This window comes from Alligator mississippiensis, chromosome 14, assembly GCF_030867095.1.
Source record: "Alligator mississippiensis isolate rAllMis1 chromosome 14, rAllMis1, whole genome shotgun sequence".
Taxonomy (NCBI): Eukaryota; Metazoa; Chordata; order Crocodylia; family Alligatoridae; genus Alligator; species Alligator mississippiensis.
The window spans coordinates 32,702,425-32,720,913 of record NC_081837.1 but is presented as its reverse complement, the minus strand read 5'-3'; the positions used below and the strand labels follow the sequence as shown (position 1 = coordinate 32,720,913).

The 18,489-nt window shown below is 52.4% G+C and overlaps 1 protein-coding gene and 1 long non-coding RNA gene across 3 annotated transcripts in view; both read left to right on the top strand.

Moving 5' to 3' along the window:
- IGFN1 (immunoglobulin like and fibronectin type III domain containing 1) overlaps window positions 1–9,111 on the top strand; it is a 58,041-nt gene extending 48,930 nt beyond the window's left edge. For both annotated transcript variants that reach the window (XM_059717340.1, XM_059717339.1), the window contains exons 21-24: window positions 1,277–1,472; window positions 2,087–2,386; window positions 3,264–3,590; window positions 6,963–9,111. In XM_059717340.1, coding sequence (XP_059573323.1) covers window positions 1,277–1,472; window positions 2,087–2,386; window positions 3,264–3,590; window positions 6,963–6,976 — 837 coding nt within the window. In that variant the 3' untranslated portion in view covers window positions 6,977–9,111. The remainder of the gene's footprint in view (window positions 1–1,276; window positions 1,473–2,086; window positions 2,387–3,263; window positions 3,591–6,962) is intronic.
- A 5,353-nt stretch (window positions 9,112–14,464) lies between these two features.
- LOC109284338 (uncharacterized) lies at window positions 14,465–15,188 on the top strand. The gene is made up of 3 exons (XR_009456499.1): window positions 14,465–14,661; window positions 14,884–14,951; window positions 15,124–15,188. It is a non-coding gene; the product is annotated as an uncharacterized LOC109284338 (long non-coding RNA).
- Window positions 15,189–18,489: the final 3,301 nt, after the last annotated feature.

Sequence of the window (18,489 nt, the reverse complement as noted above, 5' to 3'; positions counted from 1 at the left end):
GTTGGCACTTGCTGCAGCCGCACCTCTAACAGCCTTGCACAGTCACCGCAGAGCGTTACCTCCCCAGACCCTCACCTTGCATCCACTCACTGTTCAGGCACAGACACAGACCCACGGATGAGATATTGGCTGCTCTGAGCCCTCGCTCACTCTGCATTCGATCTGTGCTCACGCTTTCAGACTCCCTCCTTGGAGTCCCGGCTGCAGGCGTTCCTTGTTCAAACCTTCGATGGCCTTCGGACAGACCACACCAGCACACAACTGCTTGCGTGCAGTGCCACATCGCACATACACTCTTCAGGCACAGAACAGTGGGGAGGTAAAACCAGTGGTTTTAAATACGGTGCTGTTTTTGCCTCCGTCTGATCAGCAATAGACAGTGGGGTTGCCAGGGCCCTTCGGCCAATCAGCGGCAAGTGGCAAAAATGGCAACATATTTAAAACTACAGCTTTTGCCTTGCCGCTGATTAGGAGCGAGCGGCAAGCAGTGTGGCCCCTCTGCTAATCAGTGGTGCGGGGCGCACAGGGGAACCAAAGGAGCCGCTGTGCAGCCCATTTCCACCATGAATTCGGTAGGTGCCTACTCATAGGCTTGCCGTCCAAACCAAGTTACCAATCTGAGCATGCTCAGACCTCAAAACTCAGTCACAGTTCAGTAGTTCAGACTTCCTAGAGCCTTCCCGAACCAAACGCTGCTGAGCATGCAGAACCAAAGGCCATTCTATAACAAGATCGGGGACACTGGGGCTTATAGCCCTACAATAGCACTCGCCTCAAACTTCAGGTGAGGAAATTTAGGTAGGACGTTAGGAAGAACTTCCTGAACAATCTGTTCTGTAGCCTGTGCGAGGAAAGGAGCAAACCTGCGGGCTGATCTCAAGGTGGAATTTGTCAATTCTACACTGACCTCTGCCTCCAGGTTTCTTTGACTGAAAGTCACTGTAAAGTGACATCTTATGGAGAAGGTCCTAGGAGGAAAATGGAGTGACCCTGCATAAGAAGACACCTCTCCCCTCCAAAAACAGAAGTTGCCTTTAATAGAAATAATTTTGCCTACCTGTCTGTTTTGAACCAATGTCTTCTGTCTGATTTGGTAGTACAGAAGCATATCAAGGCAACATTTTTTGTTGGCTGTAGCCTTTGGGGCAACAAAATCAAAGAAACAAGAAAGGACTAATAACATATCTGGGAGCTAAAGTGAGGAAGCTGGAGGTGTACCACATGCAAATGCAAAGGGAAAAACTGATTGTTTGCATATACTGTTCCTGTTTAATAGGCATCTCCAGCTCCTGAGGTGACTTGGCTAAAGGACGGGCTTTCTTTACCCAGAAAGGCCATAACAACCACCAAACAGGGCCACACTCAACTGGTGATTCCAGCAGCTGAATTTTCAGACAGTGGGATCTACTCCATTTTGCTCCAAAATGAGTTGGGGAAACGAGACTTGTTCAGCTTCCAGATCCAAGTCACAGGTAACCTGTAGAACAGATGCTAAGGGAGAAGGTATTAAATAAAACAAACATTGCAAGTTTTGATGGAGTTAAGAACTACAGTCAAGGAAGAAGACTACAATCTTCCATGAAACTCTAGTCCATGGGATCATCTAGGGCAGGCCTATGGATTATTGAAGGAGATTGATTAAATTATAGGCTGTGATCTGACCCATAGCACCCATGTAGACGAAACCATGTTCCATGAGAGGGTCAGGTAATAGACCCTGTTGTCCTACCCATGCTCTGTGAACGTCAGTCAATAATAGAACAAGATAGCAATGTCCAATCATAATTATTATAGCACTATTAATTACACCCTTAACATTGTATATAAACACAGCTGTACCAATGCTCATAATCTACCTTGATCCATAAGAAGAGAGAGTCTTAATGGCAAATTTTCCTTTGTTAGGTGGTGTGGCCTGCATATTTAGGAAAAGATCAGAATTACTTCCCTTCTAATGAAGTTTATCTAGCCACAGTTTTTAGAGTGTCTGCCCCTAATAATTTTGATAAGATTACAGAATTGTTATAATCACTCAACTGTACCTTTTTCTTCTGCTCCTCTGACAATATTTGATTTCATCTTACAGATATCCCAGAGTCGCCTGGTCCTATTCAGTTACAAGAGAATGTCCCCAATACAGTTACAATCACATGGGAGCCCTCACCAACTGAGAAGCGGGAAAGTAACCTCTACTATACCGTCATAAAATGTGACTCCAGAAATGGCCACTGGCAAGTGTTGGGTGACCTGATCTACACTAACAAGTTTACCCTCACAAAAGTCATCCCAGGCTTGGAGTATTACTTCAGGGTTGTGGCAAAAAATTACATGGGATCCAGTGATCCATCTGAAACTGTGCAGCCCTGGAGCATTCAAAAGGAAAAAGGTAAAAAGGCTTTAAAAATTTTATCAGTGCACTTTTGTGAATGGATCCCAATATACACAATACCATTGTGTCCCAATCCTTTATGTATGCAGTCTCTCAGGAGAAGAGTACACTGAAATACCCTAAGAAAATTGTATTGACCAAGGAGGTCCATCTCTTGCTGGACTGGCACGATTACAGATCAGCTAGGCTTCTTCATTCCCACCTTACCACCAACTTATATCACTCATATGATAAAAGTTTCTAAGAGAAATAATTTCCAGAAAACTCTGAGATTTAAATTTTGCAGAAACCAAGGAGTCAACTTGAATGATGAGGACCTGGAAAATCTTAAGAAGAAATGATGGAATCCAGCAGGACATTGGCAACTGAGATTGGCCGCTGCTGGTGGCAGCTGCGGGCGGTTGCCGCTTGCCACCTCATCCCCCCACTGCTGACATTGCCAGTGGTGTCTGTGGGCGGTCACCTATTGCCATTCAGCACTTGCCACCCCCCTCGCCCACCGCTGCCAATGCTGCTGGGGGCGTCTGTGGGCGGTCGCCGATCACCACTTGGTACTTTCCACCCCCTGCCCCCGCCGCCGACACCGCCACAGCCACCTGTGGGCAGTCCTCGCTCACCACTGTCACACCTCCAACGCGAACACTGCTGCCACCACCTGTGGGCAGTTGCCATGCCCTCCCTCGCCCACCTTGGGAGGCACGAGGCTGCAGGAGCTAGGTATCTTAGCCCATTTGATAGCCCATTTGACCTGTAGAAGCCCCAAACTTGGAAGTTTCATGTCAGTGTTATTTAATTGCTGTAAGTGGAGACTATTCCTTCACCCAGACTTTAAACTTACGGATCAGTCCCTGAGTAGGTTTTATGTCTCTTACAGCTGAATTCAAAGTTCGACTACCGAAGTACAGGGGTGTGAATCAAAATCAGCCTCCAAGATTCCTTGTGCAGCTGAAGCCCCATGTGGTAACCACTGGATTTGATTGTCGTATGAGCTGTGCAGTAACTGGCCACCCCAAGCCAAAGGTCACATGGTATAAAGATGGCAAAAACCTCTCGGAGGACCCCACTTTCTTCAGCAAAAATGACTTCGGTGTTTGCTGCCTGGTGATCTTAGGTGTCACAACAAAAGATGAAGGAGCATATGAGGTGCTGGCCACCAATGAATTGGGTTGTGCCATCAGCAAAACCTTCCTCGTTGTAAGAGGTAAAGACCCTGTAGTGGATGGTGTGGTGGCACAGTAGCGGGCAATACTACACAGAGACACCTGCCTCACTGTGCCAGGCCCAAAACCTCGCTTCAAGGGTCTCCCTTGGGAAGCCTACAGTCGGCTGTCCCGCTTCCTGGAAAACCCCCACAAGCCTAGGAGAACACTGCCACCACCTGGGCACTGGTTTCTGGCACGTCTCTGTGCAGCCCAGGGCACACAGACCCTGCAAACCTTGGGGGTGCTTCTTTCAGCCCAAAGCATCCCTAGATAGCATTAGGAAGAATTGAGGGGGGAAAAAGAAAAAGAAAAACTTTGCTGGCCAGGCAGGGGGTAGAAGGCTTTTCCCTCTCTCCATGCCCAGCAATTAAGGATGTAACTCAACACCTTTACAAGGAGGGGAGGGGGTTGGATAAGGAAGTCAGAATACATTTTGAGCAAACAAAAGCAACATGAGTCTTTACAGAGACTGTATCCAGTAACCCTTTTAAGATGCAACTTGCCTGTACATAATTCATAACTCCTGGCAGGTTTCCAGGTTTCTGCTTATGGAAATCACCAGGCCGCTGCTTGGGGTACGTGCTTGTAGTTTCCAGGTGCCTACCAGAAGGAAGAGAGAGCTCCCTCCCCCTAGGCATTTTATTTGGCCAGGTCACCTGATTGACCAGCCTGATCCAAGAGAAGCAAGGAGGGAGAGGGGTCACCTGGGCTGACCTGAGTGAGGGGGAGGGGATTTCTTCACAGATTGTTCCTGGCACACTTGACTTCAGTGCTCTATCCACTCATGCGCTGTTGAGTTTGCGGGATGCAGCCACAGCTCATCTGGAGGGCACAAGGTGGGGCAGGGGGCGACTCCCACCACTGTGTGTGCCCTGGAAGGGGGGGGAGCGTGTACCCCCAGATCTGTGTGGGGTGCAGGTGGGGTGGGCTGTAGCTGCAGGCTGGGACTGAACTGGGCTTTTCCCAGCTGGGGGGGTTGGGTTGGGGATGCACTTGGGGTAGGCGGCAGCACTCGGAGAAGGATACGGGAAGGCTGTGGCAAATTTAGCGGGGGCTATAGCCCCCTCTCCCATAGCCTCCCTCCTAGCACTGCTGCCGCCTACCCTGAATAGAGTCCAGTGCAGCCCTGGCCCCAGCCCACAGCTGCAGCCCACCCTGCCCTGCCCCATGCTGATCTGGGGGCACCCCCCCATGCCCTCCTAGAGTGCATGCAGTGGCGGGAGCTGCACCCCCAGATGAGCTATGGCTCTCTCCCACGCCTGCCCTGCTCCAGCTGGGCAGCACTTGCTCCAGTCTCTGCCCCAGCCCCACTCCTCCCTCACCACAGGGGCCTTGATCTGCCTCCTTATGCCCCTTCCATCCCCGCTCCCCTTCCATCACAACAGACTTACCAGCTGCACACAGCTGTATCAGAAACTGAATCGTTATCGGCCAATATGCCTCCTTAAAACTCGGCTATCAGTACCGGCCCCAAAAATCTCTATCAGTGCACCCCTAGCTATTAGTCCTTAGTATTATCTTAGCTGCACAGAGATCTTTACCCAATGCAGACAGGATGCAGTTCTTGTACAGCCTCAAAGTGTGGATCCTTTACGTGTCGGCTAGTGGCAGGGTGTCTTGGCCTGCACACACCTTGCTGGCAGATTTGCTTAGTTCTTATACAGTTTAATTGTATAGCTTCAAAGCATTTTTCTTTGACGGTTGGCCGATTAGTGTCCAAACAAACAGGGAGGGATATCATAATTGTTAATTGCCTGGCTCCCGTTCTTGGATCATTTAGGAGTGTGCGCAGCGGTGGGAAGACAGCCCTCCCCCTGCCCCCCCAGATGAGTTGCCGGCAGCTCCATCCTGCTCCACACCCAGACCCTGCGGCTGCACATTCTGGCCCCAGGCCCCAAGCCCCACACACTGCCTCAGCTGGCAGCAGCCCCAGCCCTACCCAACTCATTCCCTGCCTCACTATGGGGCCTCAATTCCCACACCCCTCCCTCCAGACTTGCCTGCGGGACCTGCTCTTCAAACTGCCTGGCACCCATGTGCATATGTACGTGTGCACGTGCACATGGTACGCCCTGCCTGACTGTCCTCCTCCCACTCCCCCCAGCCCCTCGTAGGCTGGAACTCTGTCATCCTGCAGAGAGCTCTTTGCAAAAGTGGAAAATCCATATGTTTCTCCATTAAAATGAAAAAAAAAAATCCATGTTTTTCTCGGTTAAAAGGAAAAATCTGCATTTTTTTCTGTTTTTCCATGGGAAATGGAAAACCCGATCCCTGGTGATATCTTTAATCCACAAGATAAAAAAGACCTTTTTGAGCCAGAGTGAGTTGCAGGGGAAGCACTGCAATTTCCATTTGCCTCTGACAAACAGCCATTTTATTATTTGCATCTATCAGAGAGAAATCTTACTCTGAATGATCACTGTGCACAGGGAAACGTTTCTAGGTTAGAACTTTGTTCATGCATACAGAGTGGTCTCTCCTGTGTTTCTCAAGTGACTTACACTATAGTTTGATATGGCATGCTGTTGCTTTTCCCTGTGATTGAGTTTTAAAGTACAGTATTAAAGATGAAGGAAGTAAAATGTCAAGTGACTTCATGAGCATATACAAAAAACTAGAACTCTTGATTCCAAAATGATATCTTTTATTAGGCCAACTGGGAAATCACAAAAAATTTGTCCTTTTCTGCAAGCTGAAGGGATCAAAGTCCCTTCATCAGGCTCTGGGAAAAGTATAGATGGTAAAAACTCCCAACAAAGAGGAAATAAACTTCATTTTTGTACAGAATACGGTAGCTGTATGCCCAGAGCAAAATTTGGTTTTCCAGTATGGATGAATGAGAGAAGACAAGATAATTTTGGCCATAGCTGAGCTATGCACTAGGACCAGTGCGAGATTGTTCCCTATGTTTTATTAACCTGTATTTTTATCAGTTAATGACATATGCCCCAAGTAGATCTATCACCGCCCCCTTTTGTTGATGACAAATATGGAAGCAAATATTTGGTGAATATTAGTTATATTAGACTGTGCCATAGCTGACTGCAACTTATATTCAGACTAGTTTTCTCTTTGTTGATTTTATTCCCCTACTTCTACTCCTGTGTATCACCTACAGTGCTGCTCCCTCCAGAGTCCTGTAGTCATCATGTTTCTGCTTAGCCATAGCTTAAGCCAGTCACTAAGTATTAGGCTAATCAACACACCTCAATAAGGTTACATCAAGATAGGATTCAGCTATTGAATTCTTGTAATCTCTTCTCATCTATTAGTCCTTCCAGTCCCTTAAGACTTTCAGTTCTTTTCAGTATGTTTCCCAGTCTGTCTCTACCAGTCTGATATTAAGGTGCTTGTCTTTCTCCTGCTTTTAGAGCCCTCCTTCTAATATGACCTGCCTGAAGAAAACCTCTGCACAGCCATCAGATTAAGAAAGCTTTCATGTAGAAGTGGCATTGTACCAAAAGCAATGTATCTGTTTAATAAGACCACATGATGGTCTTGGGGTGGCTTTTGTTTTCTGCTCCGTTACCTATATCTTGAGCATTGTGCTGTGTGTGTTGTCAAAATGGGAGAAAATGAACACTGCGAGAGCACAGACTTAGTACTGTGCAGAGTACCTCTTCACAGAGCAGAGCAGCAAGATTGTAGGCTCTTCTGAAGAAATGAGAAATGTATGGGACACAGTAGGCAAAGTGAGAGAGCGCGAGCAAGCTGTAGATAGAAGTGCTTGGTCAAGAGGAGTTTTCCGTGGAGGTTACAGTCATGAGATGTCCTTCAGCATCAAGAGATCACTGCCACCTGTGCATGGACCCTGGCTGAGAACTCTTCTGAAGCAGAAACTTCACCGTAGGAGCTCCATGAAGTTGACCTGCTGGGATCTGGATATCTAATCTTCTATCTCACATGGGTTGTTTTATTCTCTGAGTTTTGAAACCTCTAAAGAACTGGGGAGTGTGGCTGTGAAAGTGGTGATGTGGTAGAAGGGTGGGGTGTTTGTGGCCTCCCTAGAGGACATACTTCTATGCTGATGAGAATTGTCTATCTGAGTTGTGATTTTCTTTGAAATCTTAGGGTGCATCTACACGTTGCCCTACGGCGACATAGCAATGTGCTACATTGCCATTTGGTGCACTGTGGCAACATAGCAATCATGTATGTCTACATGTGAGTGCTAGCTACGTTGCCGTAGCAGCACATTCCCTGGGTATAGTATGCTGCTACGGCGCTGTAGAAGCAAAATCTAAGCATGCACCGCATGCGCAGTGTAGTAACTACCCATACCGCGCTGTGCTTTAGCAACATCGCTGTACAGCGACATGTAGACGTGCCCATAATGGCCCCACATTTGATCTCTGGGTGGTTCAAGGGGTGCAACAACAGAACAGAGGAGACTGAACAATCAAACAAATAGTGGAAAAGCATTATTTAAATAAAGGATGAATAGCTTCAATTTATTTCTTTAATTTTTCCTCCCTGTCAAGCATTGAAGATGGAGATTGTTAGCATATTTGGTAATGACATCCCTGCAGATTGCTTTCCAGAAGTCCCAGTTCTACTAAGAGCAATCGTGCACATATCTAATTGTCTGAGGTTGTGTGCATTATGCCCATAACTGTCTATGCTGAAAATATTTGTCTACACACGCACTTACGCACGTGTGCGCGTACACAGGCATGCACAGAGAGCGAGAGAGAGACTGACTTGTATAGCAGTGTCTTCAGACAAGTAATTTCTCATACTGGAATAGCAGGGAGTACTACAATTCAGGATTATATTCAGTGGCCTGAATTTTAATGGGAACCCAGATTGGGGGAGCAGATGCCCCTGCAAGCCAGAGCTTTTTACATGAATAGGTCTGTGCCCCACTTTTTTGCACCATACTCCGGCTGCCAATGCTTTTATAAAACATGTAGACTTTTTAAACTACCAAGTTAATATTTCCTTTGAAAATATAACAGTAAACTGGGGTTCAGTAATGGTCATCAGGGTTCTGCAAAGAGACTGGGAGTATTGGTGGAGTGCAGGAGGTGGTGTGCCACCATTACCGGGCTGGTTGCCTGGCTCTGCATTAGCTCACCTGGCCTACGGGTACAGGTCCCACGGCAGAAGTGATATGAAAGGGTTCTATGGCTTCAGGAAGTTTGAAAACCACTACATTGGAGGACTGCAACCTTGCATATTTGATCAAAGAAGACTCCACCAGAAACCTCTGAGATCCAATGATTTGAGGATTTGCTTGTTGAATAGATGTTGAGGTACTGAAATCAACAATTTATGGGGAATGGACACTTGCACAGCACCATTGCAATCGTGCTAAAGGTACTAGCAGGTGATGTCATGCGAGACGGGAATGTACCAAGAATGAAAGATTAGAGGTCATTGAATTGTCAAATGCTTGCATGTGGCTTACCGTTGAGGTGTTTCAGCACTTTCCTTGACATTTTGTGCTAATGCAACACAGAAATGGCAACTGTAGATGATTAAATTAAATCTCAGTTCAATAAAAATCAAAGAAAATAAGTGGGATCCTTTCTTGAAAAATCAATGTATTTTGGCTTTTGTATGTTGATTTTACATACTGTGTATTTATATGCTAATTGATACCTCATAGCTATTAAGACTCCTACCCAACTTAGCTAGACCTCTTAATCCTTCTAGGCTTCTGTAAGATCACTTTTCACTGAGCAGCTGAAGTATAGTAGCAGAATGATGAAGAATCAAATGTACATGTTGATGCAAATTAGATACAGAGAAAATACATTATTAACATGGTTCAGGATATAAGACAGTCCTTTACTGGTGAGGTCAAGGAGAAATGTCACATGTAGACAAATTATCCTCGTCCCAGTGAGCAGAGGTTCTTCTACTTCTTTGTTGCAGTTGGGACTAAGCTGTAGTGACAAATTACTGGATCCAATCTGAAAGTTGCTGTATTTATCTCAGCAAGAGAATGAGAAGGGCAAAGTTCTGATCTTCTAATTGTCATGGTCACCTCATTGCAATAGGAAGGACCAGTCTGAGTCTGACTAGGTTTTGTGGATATCTAGCAACGTGTACAGACACAAGGGGTGGGGGGGGACTCGGCTGTAAAGTTCATCTAGCATTTGGAAAAATAGTGATGCTTGTGGTATATTGGTGCAATCGAGATAACTTGGGAAAGGACCTGTGAGGTTCTAGCAGGCCTGATATCAAACAGTAAAAAACAAGCCAGGAAAAATTCTGCTTGAAAAAAAGGCGAGGTTTGAAACTCCTTTTAGCACCGTTCTTATCAAATCAGCAAATGCATTTCTTCTTTCTTCAGGCTAGACGCTTACGCCAGGTATCTCCCAGTCAGAGGAAGAACCCTCTCTTCTCTTCCTATCTTCATTCATCCAATAGATTCCCTTCTTGCTCTGGGATCATGTGCTTCTGATTGCATCACGAGAAGACTCCCTGGGCACTGCTTTCCCTGCAACAGCAATGGGAGGGATGCTTTTAAAATGACTTTCCAATATTAGATTCTATACATAGAAAATTATAAGAAAATCATCATTTTTCACATACAGAATGTAATTATTGGGGGTCGTCTTAAATTTGAAGTAATTTTGGATTTGGTAAATATGGTACTTACATATTTTATGTGTGTCTGTGCATGGTATGATCATGGAGATCTAGGACTGGGCGGTCATGAGACAGAGGGGCTGGGAAGCAAGAGAGAGTGAGAGAGCACAGAGCAGGGAGATGGGGAACCTCCCCCTCATCATAATATGCACATTCGGGCTATTTTCTTAACTCTTGGTATTCAAGTAGCACTCACGGCTCGTATGGTCTGCCTCTAGCCTCCACAATAAGATTCCTAAGTGACCCCCAGCGTTTCTGACCTCTGACATCTGCTCTCACTGCTTTAAGTGGAGGAGGAAGGTTGTGTTCCCTACCCCTTAAGTGCCATTGAGACGTGGCTGGGGTGGGACAGGCCTGGCTGACTCCTTCCTGGGATTCTCACTTCTCCTTGTGTCCTGTGAACAGCTTTGTCTGGGAAGAATCCGTCTTGGGGGAGGAGAAGGAACTGTATCACCCTCTGTCCCTGACTTGTTGGGGTTGTTGTGGGAGGTAACTCTAGCACGGTGGGGTCCAGGAGCTGCTGCTCTCTGTGTAGGGGGCAGCCAAGGTGGACGGATCTGACAACATTTGTTCATGTCAAGAGAATGCTACAGTGTGGGGGACTGACTGGTCTGGGAGCGTAACAGGAGCATATGGAAACTGGGATCCCTAAAAAAAAGTTGTCTGTTGCTTCTAAGATAGACGCTGGGGAAGGAGCCCTTCCAGGGTGAACACAGAGGAGTGGTCCCAAAAGCCCAAACCTCTCCACACTGAGCAGAGGTCACTGGTGCAGTGGGCGGTTTTCTGCCCTTGTGTTGGTAGTGACAGGTAAATCCCAGTCACACAGGTGGCAGTCTGCAGGTGCATCCAAAGCACCAATTCTCTGAGCTGACAGACTGGTAGGGAAGTCTGTCAACCATTGACTCAGTGATGTTTATTCTTGTTCTAACATTTGAAAATCAATTTATTTTCCTCCACCCTTGTTCAGAGAAATGCCAGAACCATTTTGCTTGAAAACAAAATGAAACCACACAAAACATTATAACAAACACTAAGAAAAGAAATATTCTTTGGGATCTTAGCTTACATCTAGAGTAGATTAGTGAAAGCCAGAAAACCACACATCATATATGAGTCAGAAACTGATCCAGAGATTGTCAACTCACAGATAAAACTGAATAAAAAGTTTAAAAAACCCTTTGAAATGCTCTTCTTTTGAAAGGACTCTAAACCAGTGATTCTCCATCTTTTTATACTCAAGGCACCCCACAATAGACTCAAGGCACCTCTTGGACAATGTCAGCTCTTAGTTTTCATTTGATTTTTGGCTACAGAAAAGCAATAGAGCGATATTCCTACTGCAGAAACCTCAGCAAGACCACAAGAGGTCAGAATGGTTTGAACACTAAGGATTCCTATTTGAAATATTTGTGACTCATGTTTGCACACATAACCATCCTAACATTGCTTGGCTCCTGGTGGCACCCTTGACAGGATCTGAAGGCGCTTCAGGGTGCTGTGGGGCCCAGTTGGGAATCCCTGCTCTCAATGTACATATGTTCACAGCCTAGCTTTAGGCAAGAAGAAGTAGGGTTTCCAAAGAGGAGTTCTGGGAGAGTTAGTGCTGCTGTAAGTACAATTCTCCATGTGCTCCTTTCTTGGGGAGAGGATTCCTGTAGCACTCTCTAGGATAGGGGTGGGCCAAATGTGGCCTGGGGGCGGGATGCAGCCTGCCAGGACTTTCTTTCCGGCCCACGGGGCCCCTAAAAAGTTTAGAAAATTAATATTTCTCTGCCCCTAGCTGCCTGTCATGTGGCTCTTGACAGAAGCAGGGCTGGAGGGTTTGGAGGCCTTTATAACTCTGGATTTGCAGATGGGGAGGGACGCACATGTATTTTGTGTGTGTCCCTGCGTGCCGCTGCTGGGTGTGTGTGCACGCGAGTGTCACTGGAGGTGAGTGTGTGTGTGCATGAATTTGTGGACGTATATGTGTCACTGCTACGAGCAGCAGAGAGCACTGCTGGGATGTGCCCTGACCCCACAGGGCAGTGATGTGATCAGAGAGGGGCTGAGGATCCGGCCCCAGGGGCCCCTGTTTAACCAGGCCCCCTGGACCAGGGCTGTCCCTGTGCCTGGTCCCACGGGGAACGACGGAGAACGCGCCCAAAGAGTTCAGGGTGCAAGGTCGTCTCGGGCTGGGAAGACCCCTGGGCCAGGCCAGAGCAAAGGCGCCCACAGCCCCAGCACTCAGCACCTTGCCCGTGGGGGCGGGGGGAGACCCCTGGTTGCCGTGGCCACACGATGCTCCTGCCCAGTGACATCACAATCCCCAGCTTCCCTGTCGGTTACCGGCTCCTGCCAGTGCTCTCGTGACCCCCCCAGAGCCGGCTGCCCCTCGTCCTCGCTCCTCGTCCTCGTCTTTCCTGAGCCCCAGATTTAGCTCTTAGCTGTTCGCTAGTTCACTACATCGTAAGTGTGTTAGTTTAGACTGTTAGTTTAGTTGTTTAGTCCATTAGTTTATATTGTTAGTTTGTTAGCTTAGTTAGTTTAGTACGTTAGGTTAGTTCGTTAGTTTAGTTTGTTAGTTAGTTTCCTCATTTATTCGTTAGTTTGTTAGATAGTTTGTTGATTAGTTAGTTCCTTAGTAGTTTAGGTAGCAGTAGGGTAGGTAGTAGTTGGGAGGAGTCGGAGCAGCGGGAGCGTGCGCTGGCTGGAGCCGTGAGCGCCCTTTCTCGCTCAGCCGTGGGGGCAGCGCTGGGGACACGGCACGGGCCCGTGGTGGGGACTTTGGGGAGACATGGCAGGTTGCCGGCAGGGCTCAGGTCGTGCCGGGGCCCAGCCCTCGGCCCCGTGCCTCGCCCCTGCTCTCGGCCGTGCGTCTCCTCTTTCCTGCCCTCAGCTCAGGGCTGTGTTTCTTTGCAGATGCTGCGGCGGGAGAAGCTGCCCCCCGTGCGCCTGCGCCCCAGCACCCTGGGTGAGACCGGGCACGTGCCCCCGGGGGAGCAATGGGGATGGGCAGCAGGGGAGGCTTCAGGGCCGCGTGGCCTCCCCTCTCGGCCGGGCTCCCCTGGCAGGCCAAGCCCACGCTGTCCCAGGGCCAATGTGCACAGCCCCAGCTCCCTGCACCCCTGGCTGGGAAGGGGAAGGGGAACAGGACTGGCCCCCACGGGCTCCACACTCTGGGCCAGGTCCTTGCCCTGCAGCCCCTGCCCTGGGAGTCTCCCTGCAATGGCCCTGCTGCCCTCTGCTCCCCTGCACGGTGGGGCCCACACGGGCTCTGGGACCCCCATCCTCACATGGGCGCTCAGTCCCCGCAGCCTGATGCACAGCCCTCTTCTCCCCCAGCACCAGATGCCACGCTGGAGGCGGACAGGTGGGCAAGGGGCAATCTGCCCCCAATTAAAGCTTCCCCGTGCGTGCCCTCCTTGGGGGAAGGTGCGGAGAGGAGGGACCCTGCACCTGGTGAGTTTGGGGCAGCCTGAGCTGGAGGGGCTTGTGTGATTGCATGGGGAGGGGGCATGGTCTCTGCATGAGGGCAGCCCCTCTCCCTCCTCCGCCTCCATTCCCAGGGGGCTGCGCTGGCCCAGCTACTCCCACCCCCCCCACTACAGACGTCTGTTGGGGGCCTGGAGACCCCTCCCCAGGCTTACTGCCCCTTGTCCCCTGCGACCCAACCCCTGCCAGGGCCATTTGCATCGCAGGTGACCAGCCACGTCCCTGGGGTCTCTCCCAGACCTGCTCCCTGGAGGGACTGCCACCCGACCCCCGTGGAGGAGGGCCGTGCCCTCGTGGCACGCAGGACTGCTGGCAGCTGCCCCCACGCGTGTCTCGGAGGGGCTGGTCGCCCCGTGCCCTGGCAGCAGCGTGGGCCCAGCTGACGCGCGACCCCTTGTCTCCCCTCAGGACCACGACCAGATGCAGGCGCAGCGGTGGGGGCAGGTGGAGGGGCGGGCGAGGCCGTCCCAGCTGTGCCGGGCGGCGCTGCCAGGGGCCAGAGGTGGCCGCACCCCTCCACTGCCGTGAGTCTTTCCCCTGCCCAGGGGCTGCGGGGCGGGGGGGGGAGAAGGAGGGGAGGATCTGGGGGGCAGGGATCTCTCACCCGATGTCCCGTGCCCCTGCCAGCCCCACGCTGCACACGAGACCCCAGGGGAGCGTCTCCCTGTCCTGCCACCTCCACGGGCCCTCCAAAAGTAGAGGAGGGGTCATGGGTTCATCCCCCGATCCTAGTCCCAGTCCTTCCCAAATCTGTGTGTCAGGGGACCTGGGATCTTCAGCTGAGAGGTGGGGACTCCCCTGAGACAGGTGGTAACACCCAGCCCAGGGATCCCCAGGGTGCAGGTCTAGGAGCCCTGCCCGGCCCCAGGGCTCTGGGGGCCGCCAGCCCTGCACCCGGGGGAGATGGGGAATTCGCTGCCCAAGGGAGTCCATCGCCCCAGCTGCTCTTTCCTTCCCCAGCAGGACAAACCCCTCACCGGGCACCGCCGGCAGCAGGTGAGAGGGACCGAGCTGGGCTGGGGGCTGTGAGGAGCCCAAGTGGGCTGGGTGACACCTGCATGGAGGGGTGGACCAGAGGGACAAGCCTGGGGCTGGGCTGGGGGATGGAGGGCAAATGCAGGGGCAGAGGGACAGATTGGGGGAGGAGCTGGCTGCGTGCACAGACATACAGGTCATGGTGTGAGACCTCTCTAACCCACACCGTTTCGATTGCTGCAGCTGGAGCTGACGGCGCTCAGGGCCCAGCTGGCCCAACAGGAGCGGGACACGGCGGTCCTCCTGTCCCGGTAGGTGTGGGGCTGGGCAGGGAGCTAACTGATCCTGGTGTGCGGTGCAGGGGTCGGGGCACAAGCCCTGGGGCCATCCCTGCTCTCCTGTGCATCTGTCCTTGGGGAAGGGTGGTTTCTGGGATGGTGCTGTCAGTCTGTCTGAGCCCGAAAATGTGTTTTGTGTCCCCAGTGCTCGGCAAAGGGAGGAGCTGCTCCTGGTGAGTTTGCAGGGGGCAGAGGGCGGCAGGGCCGTGGGGCAGGGGAGGGAAGAGGCTGAGGCCAAGCTTGGCCGGGCAGCGTAAAATCGCAGGGGATGTGAAAGCGGGGAAGAGAGTCCTGACACATTGCGTGGGGGGAGAGGTGGGGGCCGATGGGTGCCCAGGGAGATACCGCTGTTGGGTGCCAAGGCCTGATACGCTTGGTGCAGCCGTGGGCATGGTGTGACGGGCTGGGGTGATTCTCGTGCAGGCCCAAGTGGAGGACCTGAAGCAGTATAATACCTGCCTGCTGCTGGCCCTCAAGGCCCAGGGGGAGCAGGGCCCAGCTGGGGACAAAAGCCCCACGAAGGTGAGCCGCTCTGCATGCCCCTGCCCCGGGGGGGGAGGTGGGCGGGGGTGTGTGTGTGTGTGTGTGCACAGGGCAAGGCTGCCCCTGCTGTGCCAGGCCCTGCAGTACAGGGGTCAGGGGGGTGCCCTGGCTCTGTGCATGGGGGGCTTGTGTGTGTGGTGCTGGACACCACGTGAGCTTCATGGGTGTCACAGTGTGGGACCGGTGGGGTGAGGTGTGTGTGCTGCACTGACCTCCCCTGCTTTGGGGATTGCTGCCCCCCAGCTTTCCCCCAGAGTTTCCTTTCCTTCTCACTGCCATTTTGCTTTTTCATGTCCATCAGCCCCCCATGGATGTGGCAGAGGGGTGCTTGCCACCCTTGACAGGGTAAGTGGAGGTCAGGGAGGGGAGGGTGAGGTGCAGGGCTCTCCTGGGTAGCTTGCGGGCTCTGGCGCAGGCTATGGGATGTTGCACGTGGTGCTTTGTGTAGGTACGGGAGTTGCCCCTTGTCTGGTGCTGGTGGGGATGAATTCAGTCCAGGGCCCATTTCTGACCAGTTCGTCTTTGTGCAATCAGGAGCATTAGCCACTACCAGGCGGAGGACTCGGGCACCCAAACTGCCCGGCCCGCTACCTCGGAGGCCAGCACCCAAACAGAGGGCTTTGAGCAGGAGCACGCCAGCACCCAGACCAGGGCCCTCTGTGTGGAGGATGTGGGGTGCCAGGTTGACCCCCCGGCTACAAAAGACACCGGCACGCAGACCAAGGCTCGCCGGTGTCTCAAAGTGGCTGGACACAGGGAGAGGTATGGTGCTTTTTGTACCGGTAGTTTGTGAGCCCCAGAATATGAGGTGGATGGGAACCAACTGGGTCATGATCTGGGCCCCTTCTGCCTCCAGGCAGGTCAGCATGACCCATGATGCCTATTGCACAGGGTGCCAGTCCCTCACCTCTCGGCCTGTGCTCAGGCAGCGTGGGGGCCACAACTTGGGAGGGGATTGCCCCCAGGCTGTATGAAGTCTCAGGAGGCTGTGGGGAGGGGTGGGCGGTGGGCTTGTGCAACAGGCAGGGATGGCCTGGGAGGGCTTGCCAGCCCTGCGGGGATGGGTGGGGGACAGGGAGGGGACGAGGAGGTGGTCCCACAGGGGCCTGTGGGGAACTGGGGTGTTGCACGCAATGTCCCAGCTACAGGGTAGGCTGGAGGCGCTGGGAGCAGCGGTGTTTGCAGGTAGGGGAGTACTTCCTTGCTAGGGGCTGTCGGACTTGAATTCAGTGCATGATCCATCTGTGACCAGCTGCTTCTCGTGCAATCAGGAGCAAATCCCCGTCCACCGGGATTGAGGAGGGGACACAGACCCCCACGATGCCCCTCTCCAAGGAGGCCAGCACCCAGGCAGAGGGCCCTGGGCACCTAGACATCTCCACACAGACAAGGGCCCTCTGCCTGGCTAATATTGGGTGCCAGACGAACCCCATTCGGGAGACAGAGGCAAAAAGCAAGACCAATTCTGGTTTTAAAAAGAAAGCACAGGGGGAATGGTATGATGCTTTTCCTAGGTTATTTAATTCAGTTTCATTTTGGTTTTTAAAGAAAGGTTTCGTGTTCCCAGACAAATGTAGTCCAAATCCATGAGTGAGTCCAGAAGCATTAGTGGCCCTAGACCCGGGAAGCATGATGCTTTTCCTAGTGTTAGGCTGTGAGCATGGGGTCAGAGAGGGGAGCTGAGGGCGGCTGGAGCCAGGACTCTGTTCCCGGTCCTGGGAAGGGTCTCGCAGGTTGGGAGAAGGATGGGTCGAGGGCCAGCACCCCTGGGTCCCTCCCAGCTCTGGAGGCCTTGGGAGGGAAGAGGGGAGTGAAGGGGAAATGACTAGTGTGTCTTCAGAAAGTGCCTTGTCCGCAGCTCCCTCCAGCGCCCTGGGTGCGTAGGTGGGCAGGGCCGGGGCAGGGGCACTGCAGGCCTGGGCGCTGTGTGCTGGGAGCCGTCCCTGTTGTGTATATCGAGATCACAGCCAGGAGCCAGGTCTGGGTGCGGTCAGCACAGAGGGAGGAAGGGAGATGGGTGCGGGAGGGTGCCCAGGGCCAGTCCTTGGTACAGCAGCAGGGATGGAGAGAGGGGAGGCCTGGGCACAGGGTGGGGGAAGTGGCAGGGCCTGGGGGCTTGGGGTGTGTGCGAGGTGACCGATGTCTCTGCCTCCCACCCCCAGTGCTGACACTGCGGCAGAGGGGAGGAGGAGAAGGGGGCAAGCAGCACGGAGGTGAGTGTCCTGCCACAGCTCGGTGGGTCCCAGGCCTGAGGGGCCGTCCCCCCCAGCCCACATGATGATCGGGTGCCTCCTGCCTCCAGGCTGGTCAGGATGACCTGTCCTGGCTTTCTGCCAGGGCCCTGGTGCCCTGTCTGGACCGGTTATCTCCTGGGGTGGACCCCATCGTCCACCTCTGGGCCTGAGGGCCCTGCTGCCAGGGGTTCACCCCGGGGCTTGGCTCCGAGCTTCTGGCCCCGGTGTGAGGCCGGCTGGGGACAGGAAGCCCCACTCAGCCACGTGTGAGAGCCACGTGCTGCTCCCTGCTGGGGAGACTCCTTTACCCTGTGGTTGCTCCCTGGGGGTGAGCGGAGGCCTGAGATCCACCCTGTCCCATTCGCACTAGTTTCTTCTTACCTGGCCTGGACCCTCGCCCTGAGCCTGCCCTGACTCTGCCCCTTCTCCCACAGGTTCAGCCTTGTCTGGATACTGCCCTGCTGCTTCCCGCCCAGGCACTGAAGGCTGTGTCTCCTCCCCTCCTCGTCCACCCCTCTCCTGCCCTCCATCCTCCCCTCCCTGAGCCGGGATGGGTCCACGGGATGACAGCGTTGGTGCCTCTGGCTCTCTGAGCAGGTAAGTGCTTTCTCATTGCTTCTAGGTTTTTGCTGCCTCTCCTTTTGTCTCGTTGTGTTGGGCCTGCGTGATCCAACACAGGGTCCTAGTTAGTCCTAATGTTGAGATTGTCCCCCTCACTCTCATGTCACCCCGTA